This window comes from Glossina fuscipes, unplaced genomic scaffold (genome assembly GCF_014805625.2).
Source record: "Glossina fuscipes isolate IAEA_lab_2018 unplaced genomic scaffold, Yale_Gfus_2 42, whole genome shotgun sequence".
Classification (NCBI taxonomy): Eukaryota; Metazoa; Arthropoda; class Insecta; order Diptera; family Glossinidae; genus Glossina; species Glossina fuscipes.
The window spans coordinates 186,466-201,259 of NW_023998426.1; the positions used below are offsets into that span (position 1 = coordinate 186,466).

Here is a 14,794-nt window from a genome sequence, read left to right on the forward strand (position 1 = left end):
TCACTCAGAGTTGCCTTCTTTTTTATCATCGTCAGATCCAGGTGTATACCAAGTGATTCGTTCTTCGTAAAATTGGATAACAATTTGGGGACACATGGTATTCGCCTCTTTTGCGGGCACCAAGTCAGCCTCGTCACTTCCACTCCATTTCATGAGAAACATTAGTTCTCCTGAAGAATCTGTAGCACCTAAAATCTTTAAGGGTTCTAAACCGCGATCAAATCCTGCTGTTTTGCGGCTGTTTCTTTCATCTTCTACCGCCTTCCGTTTAACTTTCGATTCATTACTTGGAGCGGAAGAAGGGCGCTTCTTAGTCTTTTTTTTATTTTTCAACGAGTCTTCAAAAGCCGCTATTAGATCAGGGCAGTTAAGATTTTCAACAGGTTCCCATGTGTTATCACTTCGGGGATAACCTTCCCATTTCAAAAAATATTCAGTTTTGCCATTTCTTTTGCGTTTATCTTCGATACGTTCAACAGAAAATTCTGCGGCTTCTCCGCCTTCACCGTCCATATTGCTGAAGCCTCTCTTCAAAGAATAACCTTGTGCAAAAGAAATTTTTTGGAAAATTGACGCTCAGCAATACTTGGCCTCTTATTTTATTATTAAAACACAATTCTTTTAATAAAATTAAACGAACTAGAAAATTGTGGCTGAAAGTGTCAACTGTAAATTGTCCGAAGCGATTATTTTCCAATTTACTTTCCTTAACACACTCGATAATATCAAATATGGTGCCCTGAGTTTTAAAAAAGTGTCAACCGATAGATAACAAAGTGGAATTAAAAATAGATTTTTCTATGTCAATAATATAAAACTAAAAAAATGGAGTGGTAGCAATGCAGAAAGTAAATCGTCTTCAAAAAGTAAGAATTTAATTTTAAATATTAATTTGCGAATTGTACATTAATTTGCTTTGACATTTCGATCAAATTGTAATGTTAAAATGAAGAAATAAATATAGAAAAAACTAAAGGCATCAATAAATTTGGAGTACTAACCTAGGTGAAAATAAAAAAAGCCTGTAAAGGTAAACATATATATTTGGAAGAAAAAATCCAAATGATTGAATTGCAACGAATAAGTTTTGTGAATTGGGCTTCTACCGTTAAACGAAATGCCGCAGATATCATTGCAACTGATAAGTTTCATAAGTTTTTGCATCTGCGCTAAAATATCAGAAACTGACATTTTAAAAATTTAGCATACAACATATTCGAAAAACGCGTTCAGTGTCCGAATTGGCACAATGAAGGAGAAAAATTATATTTTATAAATCACCGTGATATCGACCTACAGTGCTTAGAAAATATTTCACAAAAAAAAGTTCTGATCAGGCAAACAATATTTAATCACCGATATATAAATGTCAAATTTGTTTTTGTAGATTAAAGTCCCCCACTAAATTTTCTCGTCTTCGTAACTATAAATACAGTGAGATCTTTGCATATACAAGCTAACTTTGTTAGTTAACATGAAACTTTTCTTAATTCCACTAGAGCTTTTTAAATTTTTGATATTCAATTTTGTCTCAACTACCAGACTATCTTAAAAAAATTTTAAGTTTGGTAATTTTAGATTCCTTATACCAAATTTTATTGCTACCGTACTTTCTTCTTTCAGAAAAGTCAAAAACACTTCTCAGCAAAGTAAAGTTCACTCTGAGAGTGTTTCGCAGAGACTACACTTATTTCCAATTTCATATCATTCCTCAAGCGGGCTATAGAGGGCGTTTAAAAATTGCATTTCAGTTTTACTACATTTTCGATAAGATTGGGACAGAATGGAAGTGAAATGCAAGATTTTTCGATTTGCCAATCATCTAAGCTTATATCAGCTGTTATTCTTGTAAGAAAATTAAGTATGTGGGGTCTGTTTTTATTATTAAATCAAAACATTTTGGTAAAAATTGTTAAACGCAACAAACGCGAATATTGTGCGGGCAAATAATTCTGTGATAGATAAAGTGAAAATTGAATAAATTCTTAGTGATTACCGAAATAATTTGTATACAGTTTATTAGATGTGCAACTATTGTTATCAAGAAAAAAAATAAAATCTCTTGCACATACATTATTCAAATTATTTAACAACTTATGTGTACTACATTGGAAAAATTAGAGGTGCTAGATAGAGAAACTGGCATGATGCTGGACGAACTAACTTATGAAGTCCGGCAGCTATTTCCGGAAGATAAAATTCCAGTTTCCTTGATGACCACAATCTATTTGTCGGCAAAATTGAATTATCCCTTGCAGTTGGCAGCTGCTATGAATGAAATTCCTAATCCTGATCTAAGAAACTATGTGATGAATATGGTGAGTATGAAAAACATAAAAAGCTCTTTAAAAATGTAAGAAAGGAATTATTTTCTGTACACTTAAAAATATATACACATACGTATATCTGCAGCAATTACTAGAATATTCATCATTTATAAAGATGTGAGTCAATGGGCTAAAATACATTTTGCATATATCCACAGAGGCAGGCGTATATCCTATAGTATAAAAAATGTTTTTCCACTTAATTTTCTTCTGCGTATTTTACTTCTTTGTGTGCTTTTGTTTTTCTTTGCTCGTTGAAAAACATCAGCAGCTTCTCAATCAGCTATACAAATGTTTTGTTGTCCGCCAAAAGCAATCTAGCCTCATTTAATATTAAATCTAAAGACACGTACGTAAGTACATACGTTTCTTTTTACTCATTTGTAGTTCCGATTGATTCTCCTTTCTTTTCGTTTTTTGATTTTTGCTATTAAGAAAAATTTTTTCTTTTTCTTTTAGTGATTAATACTTAATTTGGTTGCAATCTGTGTGACGCAGCAGATTTATTTAATTTTTTTTTTTCCTTTTTTTTTTTGATACTATTGTGTGCATTTTTCAAATATCTTAAGACTATTCATCATCGTTGTTAGAAGTCAACGGTCAAGGTAGAAGAGAAACAATAAATAATGTCAAGGCTGTGAGAGCATTGTAATTAACTTTTAAATTCTTACTCTCATCTGATCAAACTAATGTTGAAAGTGTCGGTACCATAGAAAAACAGAAATCATTATTTCATTTCATGAAAATGAAATAAAAATAAAAAAATTTTAAACACCCTAACTTAAGGAAACCAAGAGCTGTAGCTTTACGCATCTCTGATAAATTCTTATCACAAATAAGCAGGTAACTTAGCAGAATTGATCGTCCTTCTCAGGTACATCTCTTCATGGGGCCAAAAAGTTATTTTTTGAACAAATTCCATTGGTCCACTTTAATTGAGAAGTTAAACTCTCACCTACAGATAACGTTTGATCTGCAGAGCAAATATTGGTTCTCTGCCATCTTTTCAAATTTAAAGGTCGATATTAGAAGATTGTAAGCAAACTTTTTATCCGTTGATTTCTAGTAAGAATACGAAAAATTTCCTATAGCAGATATATAAATTTCAATGACCTTCTTAAGCGAAAAATATATTCACCAATGTCTTGTGGTTTAAGCAAATGTTTTACAGCAACAATTTTTAACATTCGCAAGCCGTTAATTGGCAACTTAAAGATTAAAATGTGCATACAAGATAAAGGGTAGTTCATTTTTAATATATATATTTATATCCAATAGAAAACCTTTTAAATTTTTCACTGCTAGTTTTCAGGCACGTGCAGATATTTGCATGCTGGTTTATTTAACACAATTGTCTAAAATCGTTATTATATTGACAATTACTTTTGGTCAAGATTTCATGCTTTTCTGTAAACGTAAAATTCGAAAAATGTGAGAATAATTGTATAAAAGTTGCGTGCATACGAGAGTAAGCGTATAAAAATTGCGTGCATACGAGAATAAGCTTTTTTCTTTGTTAGTTCGCCGATACCAGACGATAAGAAACATTAACAACAGAACAGCTGAAGATATAGAAATTAGTGGTGGATTTTTAAAAGCTTTGGCGGTTGCTTTCTCAACAGCGCTAATACAATGCATGTAAACGTATCGCACTTTTTGGTAGCGACGCTATGCATTAAATAAACAATATCAGTGTCAAATATGTATATTCTTAACACTAGAATTCACGAGTACGTTATTTTTTTTAATTAATCATGTGAGATTAAAAAAATTGGCCGTGCTCTGTTTATGTGCACATCCGCGACATGAAAGAAACTGAAACAACGTCGGAAAAATGCCGACATCATTTCCATACCTTTGTCTATATTTTTTGACCCCTTAAAGATATTTCTGAAAACATGTGACCCATATTTTTGTCAGGATTAACTTCACTTTCAATCCGATAATAGTCGCTATACGCTTATCAATATGGCCACAATATGCGATAAAATTTTAATTCCAATTTATTTTCCCCACTTGTTCTGTTTCTTCGTTTTTTATCTGTTGCACCGTGTTTTTCATTACCTATTAATGTTGTTCGAAATATATATGAAAAGTCATTTCATCTTTCGCGTACAAAATATAATGTTACGAACCGAATAGAAATTCATATATTTTATACTCAACATAGCGAATCATTTGTCGGTGATTTGCTGACTCACACAGATCACATGACTCTTGAAATTCAAGCATATGATTTTCGTTTGTTTACATAAACAACATTCTTTTGATTGTCAATGCAACTGTTTTAAGCAAAGATAAAAGTTAATCATCTACGTGCTTTGTTGGAATGATGCAAGCTGTACTCAACTGTAGTTTTCGTAGTCGACACTTTTGAATATGATGACGCGTAACGCATGCGTAGGTATTGTATTGTGTTTGAGACCTTATGGAATTCATCAGGAATGAATTTTGATTTTTTAATAGCAATAATTTCGCATTTTTATACATATACGTTCTTTCCAATTATGGAAATTATTTCAATATATTATTCTTATTATTAGTGATATCAGTTCATTTAGATTACGCACTGAGATTCTGTAACAATTTCATTTATAAGTAAGTCTGGTAGTGGAAGCTTTTAAGAAATACATTCTTCGGCTTGAAATGCATTTCTAATATTCTATAAAGTTGTCATAGAACTCAACTAACAACTTTTAGTTTTTTACATTAAAAAGCTTTGCTCAAAGCAACAAAAAAATATTTATATTATTTATCCAATTTTTCTATGGCTTTTGCTAAAACTAATAGGCTATCACTTAATTTATCAATTGCTTGCGCTGTAGCAAGCTGGGCTTGGAGTATTTGCTTTTCTAAAGCATCAGTGCGCTTAAAACGGCGTATTATCAAATCAAGCGCTTCACCTTGTGGCAGGGAAATTGATTCTGCTGGGGATGCAGGTTTAAAGCTTGCAGCTCCTTGCGACGAAGATGTAGAGTCAAGACTAACTACTGAAGCGGGTCGAATGTCCGCGCTCGGTGCCAAAAGGGGGTCATTACAATCGTCTAAGTCTCTTGTTACTTCGGTATCTATCACTTGTTTTGTTTCACTCACATCGCAGTGCTAGATACAAAAATATTACATTAATTAAATATATTTTTTATATTATTATTAAGGGCATCTCTCATTGGATTTAATGTTAAATAATTCCAATTTTAAGTCATCTCAGTAGAGTGTTGTTACTATTCTCACCTTAATGCTATCTTGTATTCGCTATGCTTTTATCGATGATATCTAAATGCTGAGAAATAGATTATATCGACTATGCAAAAATAAAAAAACCAATAAGGCACCTGCATGAAAATTTTTGTTCGTTAAGGACAAAGGATTTTTCAGTCGTCTCTGTAGAATGTTGTTTGTGTTCTCACCCTAATGCTATCTTGTATGTACTTAATAACAACCCTTATTGCAACAAGCATGGGAAACTGTTAGCGAAGACATGTAAATCCTAAGAAAAATTTTATAACGACTGCAAAAAAAAAGACACCCGTATAACAATTTTTCGCTTACCTCTATACCAGAAGCATCAGTCCCGAAAGTCTTCAAAGCAAGTTCAAACAGATTCCGGCTACTTTCTGAACTACCGCCAATCATCTGCAGCTCGCCCTGATTTAGTCGGGCACGTGTGCGCAATTGACATTTCCAGACCGCCAACGTCTGTGTAAAAATTATAGTTAATGCAAAAAATGAATGAGTAGCAATAAATTTATAAAATCACTTCTCTCCATTTGGTTGGTGATCTTGTTGGTCCGCGCATTGCATTTAATTGTTTAGCCAAATCTCTCCATAGATTCTGAATTACCCACATCGAACGTGGTTGACTTCTACCAGCCAAAAGTTCAGGATGTTGTTGGCAAAATTCTACATAAAATGACAATTGATCTTTTGTAGCTCTTTCGAATTTTGCCTTTCTAATAAAATAAACGAGAGAAATTCAATGTCTGTTGTTAATCCTCACAATTTTGTTAAAAATACTTTTGTGATTTCTCCATTTCTGCGTTAAAATTTACAGTACACTAAGTAAATGTAGTAAATGCTTTAGCAAGAACAACAGCTGACATATGAAATACATTTACAATTTCAAAGCTTTTTAAAAGAATGCATCGATGAGCCGTCGTTAGTGGTGAAAATACAACGTTTACTTTACACTTGAAGGAAAAGATTAACAAAAAATTCATTGCTTTTTGAAGAGCTATGGTAATCCGTAATTTTTATTTTCCATCTCGTTCTCTTTCTCTCGTATACATATATATGTATACATATACATATATATATATATATATATATATATATATATATATATATAACATATTTATGTATGTCATATGTTAAGGTAAAGTAAAGGTTAATTTTTATTTTATAACATCTGGCTGCGTTGTTGTTCTTGTTGTTGTTTTTTCCCTTCTTTCGATAAGAAATGCATATGTATATACGGAGTGTAACACATGCCAATGCCGCCGAGATGGTTTCATGTTCGTTTGGATACTTACTGATAATAAAATAAGGGAGGTTTTTTTATGAGTGCTTAACACAAACTGCACACAGATATTATAAAAAGAAAAAAAAAAAAAAATGTAGAATCCTGTCAAAAATAAGGCTCGTGCTTCTTACTCTTTAAAATAGTTTACTGAAATATTCGTTTATGTTAAGTCATACTCTCTGTCTTTAAAAGAATTTTCCCTTTTTACAAAAAAAAAAAAGAAAAAAACAAATGTCTTCGGAAATTTATCGGTAACTTTTGATAAAAATTATTTATTTTTTGTGATTTTATTCATTGACTCAAAAAAAAAAAAACAATTATCTTTAAATAATATATAGGAACCGTATACGTTGGTTTAATTCAGCTTGGCCGGGAGCCGAGTTTTGGAAAGGTTCCAGTACGACACCCTTGTCCTCATACATAACTTATCCGGCGGTGAGTGCGTTGTCTTTTTTCCCTTTTATCTTATGTGTGCGTGTATGTGTTTTCTTATTAGCAAATTTTCAGTAATAAAGTTTACCCTCATAGATGCCTTTGTATGCAATCGCAGTATTTACAAACAAACGAATAAAATTGTACCGTTATATGAAAATATATTCCTAATTTTTATTTCTCTTAACTTTTTTTTTTCGTTTACGCTCGGTTTTTGGTTTTTCTCTCCCGTTATCTTTCGCTCGCTCTTTCAATGTTTGTTTACAAACAAAGTATAATTGAAATGCGCCTTAATTGGAAGAACACTTTCATGGTATATTTATACCCTACACCATATGTGGTACAAAAATATATTAAATTTGTGCTGATATATGCAACAATTGCATTCTAAAGCGATTTAAGCCTGTGTATACATTTGTCTGTCCGTCCGTTCGTCCGTCTTGTCTCCTTGTCTTCCACCTATAGGTTGCAAATTTTGAGATATTTTGGTGAAATTTGATACATTGATATTTTTGGACCCAAGAACGAAGGCTACTGAAAATGGTTCGGATGAGACCACTTTTTCGACCACTACCCTCATAGCACCTTATTTCGAAAAGTCGCTATACCAATAACTGTATTAAACGAAGTGGTTGTCGAATATCCAACGGTGAGCAGTGGCTCACTATTATAGTGCTTTTACTTGTTTCAAAATATTCTCCTTATTCCTTTCTCCCAAAAAAAAAAAAAAACTTAACAACTAACAGAGATAGCGCTAGAGTCGATGTAAGCAGCAATTGAGAATGAATGCAATAAAAAATCAATTAAAAGCTCAATATTTTTTTAGGTACAAATTTAGGTGCTCATCTTTAACTTTTTAATATAGTTTTGCGAAATGATAAATTGATGAAATTTCGCATTTCTTCAGGCTGCGTCAACTGCTTTCAAACTGAACCTATTGAAAGAGTGACAATGTAATGGGAAAGTAGATAATCACAAATCAGGAAAGGAATTATATTATTCGAGAAACTCATGCGTCGCAATTATATTCTAAATAAAAAAGTTGCAAACAGCATAATGATTAAAATTCTTTAGAAAAACAAGCCAGAAGGGTAATAAGAAGCCAGAAATTTTTAGTCAAGTGATAGGATTTAGTGAAAAAAAACTCTTTTTAATTGAAAGAAGTACTCCATGAAAGTGATCCTATGTTTCGAAAAAGTTTTTTTTTCTTTTGTTAAATGACAAAACCCATAAGTGGAAAAATTACTGAAAATCATCTTAGAAAAAGGGAAAAGGGATTTAGAAAATCTATAAATTTATCTTACTGTTTTCAATTCCCGATCTCTTTAATTTAAAGGTCAAACTGCAATTTTTTTAGACAATTTATAAGATTTGAAATTTGAGATTTGACTGAAACTATTACCCTATATATGAGTGGGAATTTTAAATGTTGTAAACGCTATCCTCCACTGACAGTTACTCATATAACATATTTTCAAAACAAATCTTTCTTTGGGGGTTGGCCGAAAAACTCATCCGAGCAGATTCATTTTCAATAGGATTCCTTCTTAGGGCCAAACACGTAAGTGTACGAAATTTCGCCAAAATAGCTCAAAAATTGAGACATGTAGGTTGAAAACAAGAAAACAAGACGGACAGACAAGCTTAGAAACAGGATCACTTCCCAACCTGAGGATTTTGAAGAATCACTTTCTCAATCGATCGGTACAATAAAACATGAATCTATCTCAAGTCCTTCCGGGTGTTGCACACATCTGCACTAACATCATATATCCTTGTAGCACAACTGGCGTTGGGTATAAAACGTAACTCAACATTTACATCTGGGCATCGAATTACACTTAAGCCTTCTTTTTTCTTAATGTTGACATCTAGACTCATAGATCTGAAATTGATAGGGATTACATCTTTTAACTTTTGTTATAATAGAGCGATTTATTGAAGAATTCCTTTGTATTTTTTTTATAATCGTAGAAATTCGACGAAGTCGATGGACAATCCTTGACACCGCTTACTATGGCCGCGATTGCTGGTAATATTTCTTATGTAAAAACATTACTCGCACAATATGATATTGATATGGAAAAGGAGTGCAACGTCGTCTTCGATGGTCTGGTGGTTTATGGTGCTACCGCTTTATGGGTAGCATCTGGGCTTGGACATTTACAAGTGGTCAAGCTATTAGTACAAAGTGGAGCAGATGTCAATCATAATACGAAGGCTCAGTCATCGCCATTGCGTGCCGCATGCTACGCTGGACGCTTAGATATCGTTAAATATTTAATAGAACATGGCGCTGACATTAATTTGGGTAATAAATACAATAACACTTGTATAATGATAGCTGCTTATAAGGGTCATGAACATGTGGTATGTAGCAAAGAAAAAAAATTTATTTAAAAATCGCAAATAATTGATACTGAATTTGTGTGTGTGTGTGTATTTTAGGTTTACACTCTGCTAAAAAACGGGGCTAATCCAAATGATCAAGCTTTATGCGGAGCTACCGCTTTACATTACGCTGCAGAATGCGGTCATTTAGAAGTTTGTCGCCTGCTTCTTGATCATGGAGCACGCTTGTTGGCTAATGAACATGGCCTGACCCCCGTCCTAAGTGCGGCTGAACGCACTCACGAACAATTGGTGGATTTTTTCATAGAACGTCCAGATCTAATGAAGAAAGATGAGGTGCTACAAAAATAAATTAAACTTTGTTAAATAAATTTTTATTAATTTTTATTAATTACTTTGCTAGATTATAAATGCTTTAGAATTGCTGGGAGCTTCATTTGCCAATGACAAAGACAACTATAGTATTGAGAAAGCGTTTCAGCATTTAATGCGAGCCATGGAATTACGTTATGCGGAACAAGATCGTACATTACGTAAACAATGTACACCTCCTGTTACAGCATACGACGAATGGTTTGAAACGCAAAATATACAAGAACTGCAAGCTATACGACTAAATCATCATTCCATCCATATGGAAGCTTTAACAATACGTGAACGTATATTAGGTAGAAATAATCCCGATTTACCACAACCTATAGTTTATAGAGGTGCAGTAATGGCCGATCATGGACGTTTTGCGCAATGCCAAATCCTCTGGAATTATGCTATGGATTTACGTATTATGACAAATGTATGTAGAAGAAATGAATGAAAAAAAAAAAAGAAAAAAAGATCGAATGATGATCGAATGTATTCTTCTGCTTTGCTAGGTCTCTGTGGAACGTGATCTTTTACGTTTTGCTCAGTTGTTTTCGCAAATATTACGACTAGAAAATGAAAATTTAAACTTAGATCAAGTATTATCGGTGCTAGTTAAATGTCAACAGGAAATCGAACGAAATAATGAAAAAATTAATAATCCCGGACCGAAAGATGTGCCACAAATGATAGCTGTAAGCATTTCTTCTTTAATTTGTAATATGTCTTTCTTTAAAAATTCTACATTCTTATCTATCCTTTAGGACCACAATGAGCAAAACATTACAACCGCTTTATATTTAATAAAAATTATAACAAAAATTCTACCAAAGCAAGTCCAAATTAGCAAAAGTCAAGTTGACTTATTGTATTCGACCATAAAAAAATTCATAAAAAGCGATACTCGGATGTCGGATGGACAGACCTTATTACATTTAGCAGTCAATGGAGTGACACCTGTAGATCTTTTTTACACCAACGACGTGTGCAAGTAAGTTATAATTTAAAAAAAAATAAAAAAAAAAATAAAACCAACAATTATCTAAAAGAACATTTATTTATGTCAAAGATTTCCCTGTCTTCGCACAGCCGTGCTGTTAGTGTATTTAGGTGCTTCGGTTATGGCCATTGATAATGGGCAAAATACTCCTTTGCACACCTTAGTCTCAAAGGTGAAATTTTCTTCGATAGAGTTAGAAAAACATTATATTTTATTTATTTATTTATTTTAGCTACCTCGTGATAATTCCAGCCTAGCACAAGCGGGAAAATGTCTTAAGGTTTTAGTAGAAGCTGGTGCCCATTTAGATGCTGTTAATGCTCAAGGCTTAACTCCTTCAAAACTGTGTAGAAATGGTATAATAATCATTAAATTTTATACTTAAAACAATTATTAAAAACAATGCTTTCTTTCGCTGCTCACTTTCAGGTGTCTTAAGCCATTTAATACTAAACTATCAGAATTCATTAACGTCACTTAAATGCCTGGCCTCTCGATGTGTGGTAGCGAATGGTGTTCCTTACAAAGGCTTAGTGCCGAAAATCCTCGAACCTTATATACAAATACATAGTTCGGATAAATTTAAAGTTTAGTTAAATTCCGTTCTATCGCTCTCTCTCTCTCTCTCTCTCTCTCTGTCTATCTCGCATCCATTTTCCGTCTCTCTTTCTTTCTAAATTTTTCTATCTCTTTTGAAAGGAATTCGTTTCTTATAACTACAAAATAGACGACTGTGTAATGTATGTAATTTAAAACAAGGAACAAAAAAAAAACTCAATAATTATGTATGTGAAATACCATAGATAACATTTTTGTATATGTATTAAATATTATTAATATTATTTTCTTTAGACTGAAATTTTAAGTTAATTTTGTTAATGTTTTCCGTTTTTTTTTTTTTTTTTTTTTTTTGTTATTTAGAATTATTTTACTTTATTGAAATGTATAAATTTTTCGTAAATTTCGAATTAGAAAAAGTAATAAAATTTTCACCCCTTTTTTTTCTAAAATGTTTATTTAAGTATTATTGATGTTAATTTTTACAAGAATATTCATAAATATAGTGAATTATTTACATTTTAAAAAACTATTACTATTCTCGTATGTTTTTACAAAAAAAAAAAAGTCATTTAAAATATGAGTCATAAAATATTTGACAATCACAGCTTAATACATAAATATTTCCATTTTTTTTATCTTTGCTTACAATTTCTATTCTTTTCTAATTTTAATAATTATTTCAAATTCTCCCGTTATTTCAATTCTACCTAAATATTAGCTTCTGAGCTTTTACTAGGTTGATGCACTTTCGGGTATATCTCAGGTTGCCGCATTACCTCGTCATATGATGGTGGCGGTGCTGGAAACGACATGAAAATGAAAAATATTATAAATATTCTCTTAGATCGATTCTCAATTAAGTTAAGAAAAGGATTCATTTTCGCTGTTAAGTATGTAACATAATTAATGTCAGATATTGTAGTTTAACGCTTCACGCATCAATGTTGCAACATTAACGAGGCTAACAAAATAAGGTTAAAAGAGAGGTATCATCTTTTTATGAAAACTCTGTTGCGAAAGGAAACAGATAGATAGGTGAAACTGATTTCAAAACACACTCGTGAGACAAATCCATCACCTAGCGTGAAGACTGCCACCGACATAGGTCCTACTCGCTGGCTATTACAATTTGACTGCACGTCTCCATGAAGTAGAAATAATTAATATAACTATATTTTACATTAAATAAATGTTTCCCTACTACGATTGAGTTTCCCTTGATCCAAAAGTAGATCAAGTGACCTCTCTATCAATAAAACTATTCTCCAGCGACACTCTTCTCTTTTTTCAATCCATGGGAGCATACTTCAGCACTTGAGTTAGTCCCAGTTTTTATTCTTAATCCATCGACAATTCACTTTTAGAATCGATCTGTTACTAAAAAAATTTCTCAGATTATAAGTAGAATGAGCATTAGCAACTAAAACTATCGTTTCGAAATCGATCTAAGCATTTAGTTTCTAATGGTCGACAGACGACAATTTTTGAAATATTTTGATGAAATTTGATATATTGACGTTTTTTGGCTCAAGTAAAAACGCTATTGAAAATGGGTTCGATCGGAACGCTTTTTCCACCATTCAGAATCACTTTTTGAATCGATCTAATTTCATTTGTCGGTCTGTCTGTCTGCCTCGCTTTTTTGTGCTCAACCGACACAATTTTTGAAAATTTGACAAAGCGAATTTGGAAAATAAGGTATTATTAGAGCAGTGGCCATAAAAATGGTACAATCCATTTATATGTCGTAATATGTAACAATATAACACAATTCCTGCTTGGTCCAAAACACATCAGTACATCCGATTTTCGTCAAAATGTCTTAAAAATTACAATCTGTAGATTAAGTACAAATATACCATCAGCCAAGCTTAAAACAGTTTGGAAAAAAGGCAGAATCAATAAGTGTAACGAAGAGAGGGCGTATCTTAAAATTAGCTATGACTAATGACCGGTCAGAGTGCCAACATGTAATTTTAACTTTGCAAAGATGACTGCGCTGTTCACTTAAAATTAAGTTTGAGTAGAGCGTTCTTGTTGCAACTGGGTGTGCACTTGTCGATTGAGCACGCAACCTATATAAGGGTAAAGTAGGTGTATTTCTTTTAGATGTAATCGTCTGTGCAGTATTCGTGAGATAAAAATTTAACACATTCCATATCTCCCGAACTAGCTAGGTCATCAATGATACGTGCGTCCGCCTATGGTCCGTGCATTTAATAAAGGTGAGGGCGAGGAGATTATATATCCGCATATTTGCTTTATGGTTGACAATTTTGATTTTTTTGACATTTACCACTGTGGCGTGCTGTGTGGCAGCCGCTCTTTAACTCTTTGTCTTTCATGACTTCTTTCTGACAGTCGCCGTGTTGCAGAGTAAATAATTATATTTTATATGGGGTAATTAAATCTTTAGAAAAGAAAACCCTTTCACACCTAGACTGCGAAATATCTGTCCCTTCGAGAACTTGGCTTTTATTGCCTCTTTGGTCAAAAAACATTTATTTAACACGCATTAAAGTCGCCTTATGCCGAGGCTTTCTTTTGTGTACGCAAGTTTCTCGCGACTAATTTGAAGTGCGCTTCGCATCTCTTTTTTTAATACTTACCTTCGCCATTGATTACATACTCTTCATCGTGTGTGTAAGCAGGATTTATTATGGCATCTGTGGGATATGTTCTTACTATGCTGTGTTCATCAGCAGCGGTTAAATGCAAACGCTGTGAGTGCCGCCTTGAACTTGTGCTCTCACATTGTGTTGGTTCTATTAGTCGATCTTCACGTTCTAACTCGCCATGCGGCAATTGAATAATATGAATTGAAGGACGTCTACGATCTAAAAAGAAAAAAAGTGTGAAATAAACTGTATATGCAAAGATTTGATTCATTTTTATCACCCATTTGATCTGTGTAACTGTCAGTTAAGCCTATATGCGGTGTTATGGATTTTTTACATTTCAGAAAGAGTACAATTAAAATCCAGCCTAGAATTAAGATTAAGTAAACCAATCCGAGCATACTCATCAAAGCGATTTTCACATTAATTACTCGGTTTCGAAGGGACTAAAAACTGAAAACTGTTGATTTAAAATTTTATTATATTATAAATAAAATTTTTTTGTTTTCCCTTTTCTTTAATATTATTTGAATATTTTATGAGACCACTGAAGGAACTTAAGCACCAATAACGAAGAACAAAACTTTTCAGTTTTCTTTATTTTATTTTCTTTTGTTTTTTTTTT

The 14,794-nt window shown here is 32.6% G+C and overlaps 4 protein-coding genes across 6 annotated transcripts; 1 reads left to right on the forward strand and 3 right to left on the reverse strand.

Annotated features, from left to right (window-relative positions):
- On the reverse strand, positions 1-513 carry LOC119637006 (chromobox protein homolog 1-like). The gene has a single exon (XM_038032780.1). The coding sequence runs from the start codon at positions 511-513 to the stop codon at positions 1-3; it is 513 nt and encodes a 170-aa protein (XP_037888708.1).
- Positions 514-1,950: 1,437 nt separating this feature from the next.
- On the forward strand, positions 1,951-11,615 carry LOC119636952 (protein fem-1 homolog B). 3 transcript variants are annotated; one of them, XM_038032711.1, is made up of 10 exons: positions 7,063-7,097; positions 7,185-7,281; positions 9,253-9,648; positions 9,727-9,966; positions 10,034-10,423; positions 10,503-10,685; positions 10,755-10,981; positions 11,060-11,162; positions 11,223-11,346; positions 11,420-11,615. In XM_038032711.1, the coding sequence occupies exons 1-10, from the start codon at positions 7,078-7,080 to the stop codon at positions 11,581-11,583; spliced, it is 1,944 nt and encodes a 647-aa protein (XP_037888639.1). In that variant the 5' UTR covers positions 7,063-7,077; the 3' UTR covers positions 11,584-11,615. The 3 variants fall into 3 exon arrangements, 2 of the variants coding, with proteins under 2 accessions (XP_037888638.1, XP_037888639.1); XM_038032710.1 differs by lacking the exons at positions 7,063-7,097; positions 7,185-7,281 and adding an exon at positions 1,959-2,318; XR_005247194.1 differs by lacking the exons at positions 7,063-7,097; positions 7,185-7,281; positions 11,420-11,615 and adding an exon at positions 1,951-2,318 and having other exon boundaries at positions 11,040-11,162; positions 11,223-11,314.
- On the reverse strand, positions 4,268-6,500 carry LOC119636953. The gene is made up of 4 exons (XM_038032712.1): positions 6,342-6,500; positions 6,085-6,277; positions 5,877-6,023; positions 4,268-5,429 (listed from the first exon to the last, which is right to left on the reverse strand). The coding sequence occupies exons 1-4, from the start codon at positions 6,356-6,358 to the stop codon at positions 5,076-5,078; spliced, it is 711 nt and encodes a 236-aa protein (XP_037888640.1). The 5' UTR covers positions 6,359-6,500; the 3' UTR covers positions 4,268-5,075.
- A 563-nt stretch (positions 11,616-12,178) lies between the features above and the next one.
- On the reverse strand, positions 12,179-14,781 carry LOC119636959. The gene is made up of 3 exons (XM_038032718.1): positions 14,450-14,781; positions 14,161-14,388; positions 12,179-12,350 (listed from the first exon to the last, which is right to left on the reverse strand). Exons 1-3 carry the CDS (start codon positions 14,574-14,576, stop codon positions 12,259-12,261), a joined length of 447 nt encoding a protein of 148 aa, XP_037888646.1. The 5' UTR covers positions 14,577-14,781; the 3' UTR covers positions 12,179-12,258.
- Between the last annotated feature and the right edge of the window lie 13 nt (positions 14,782-14,794).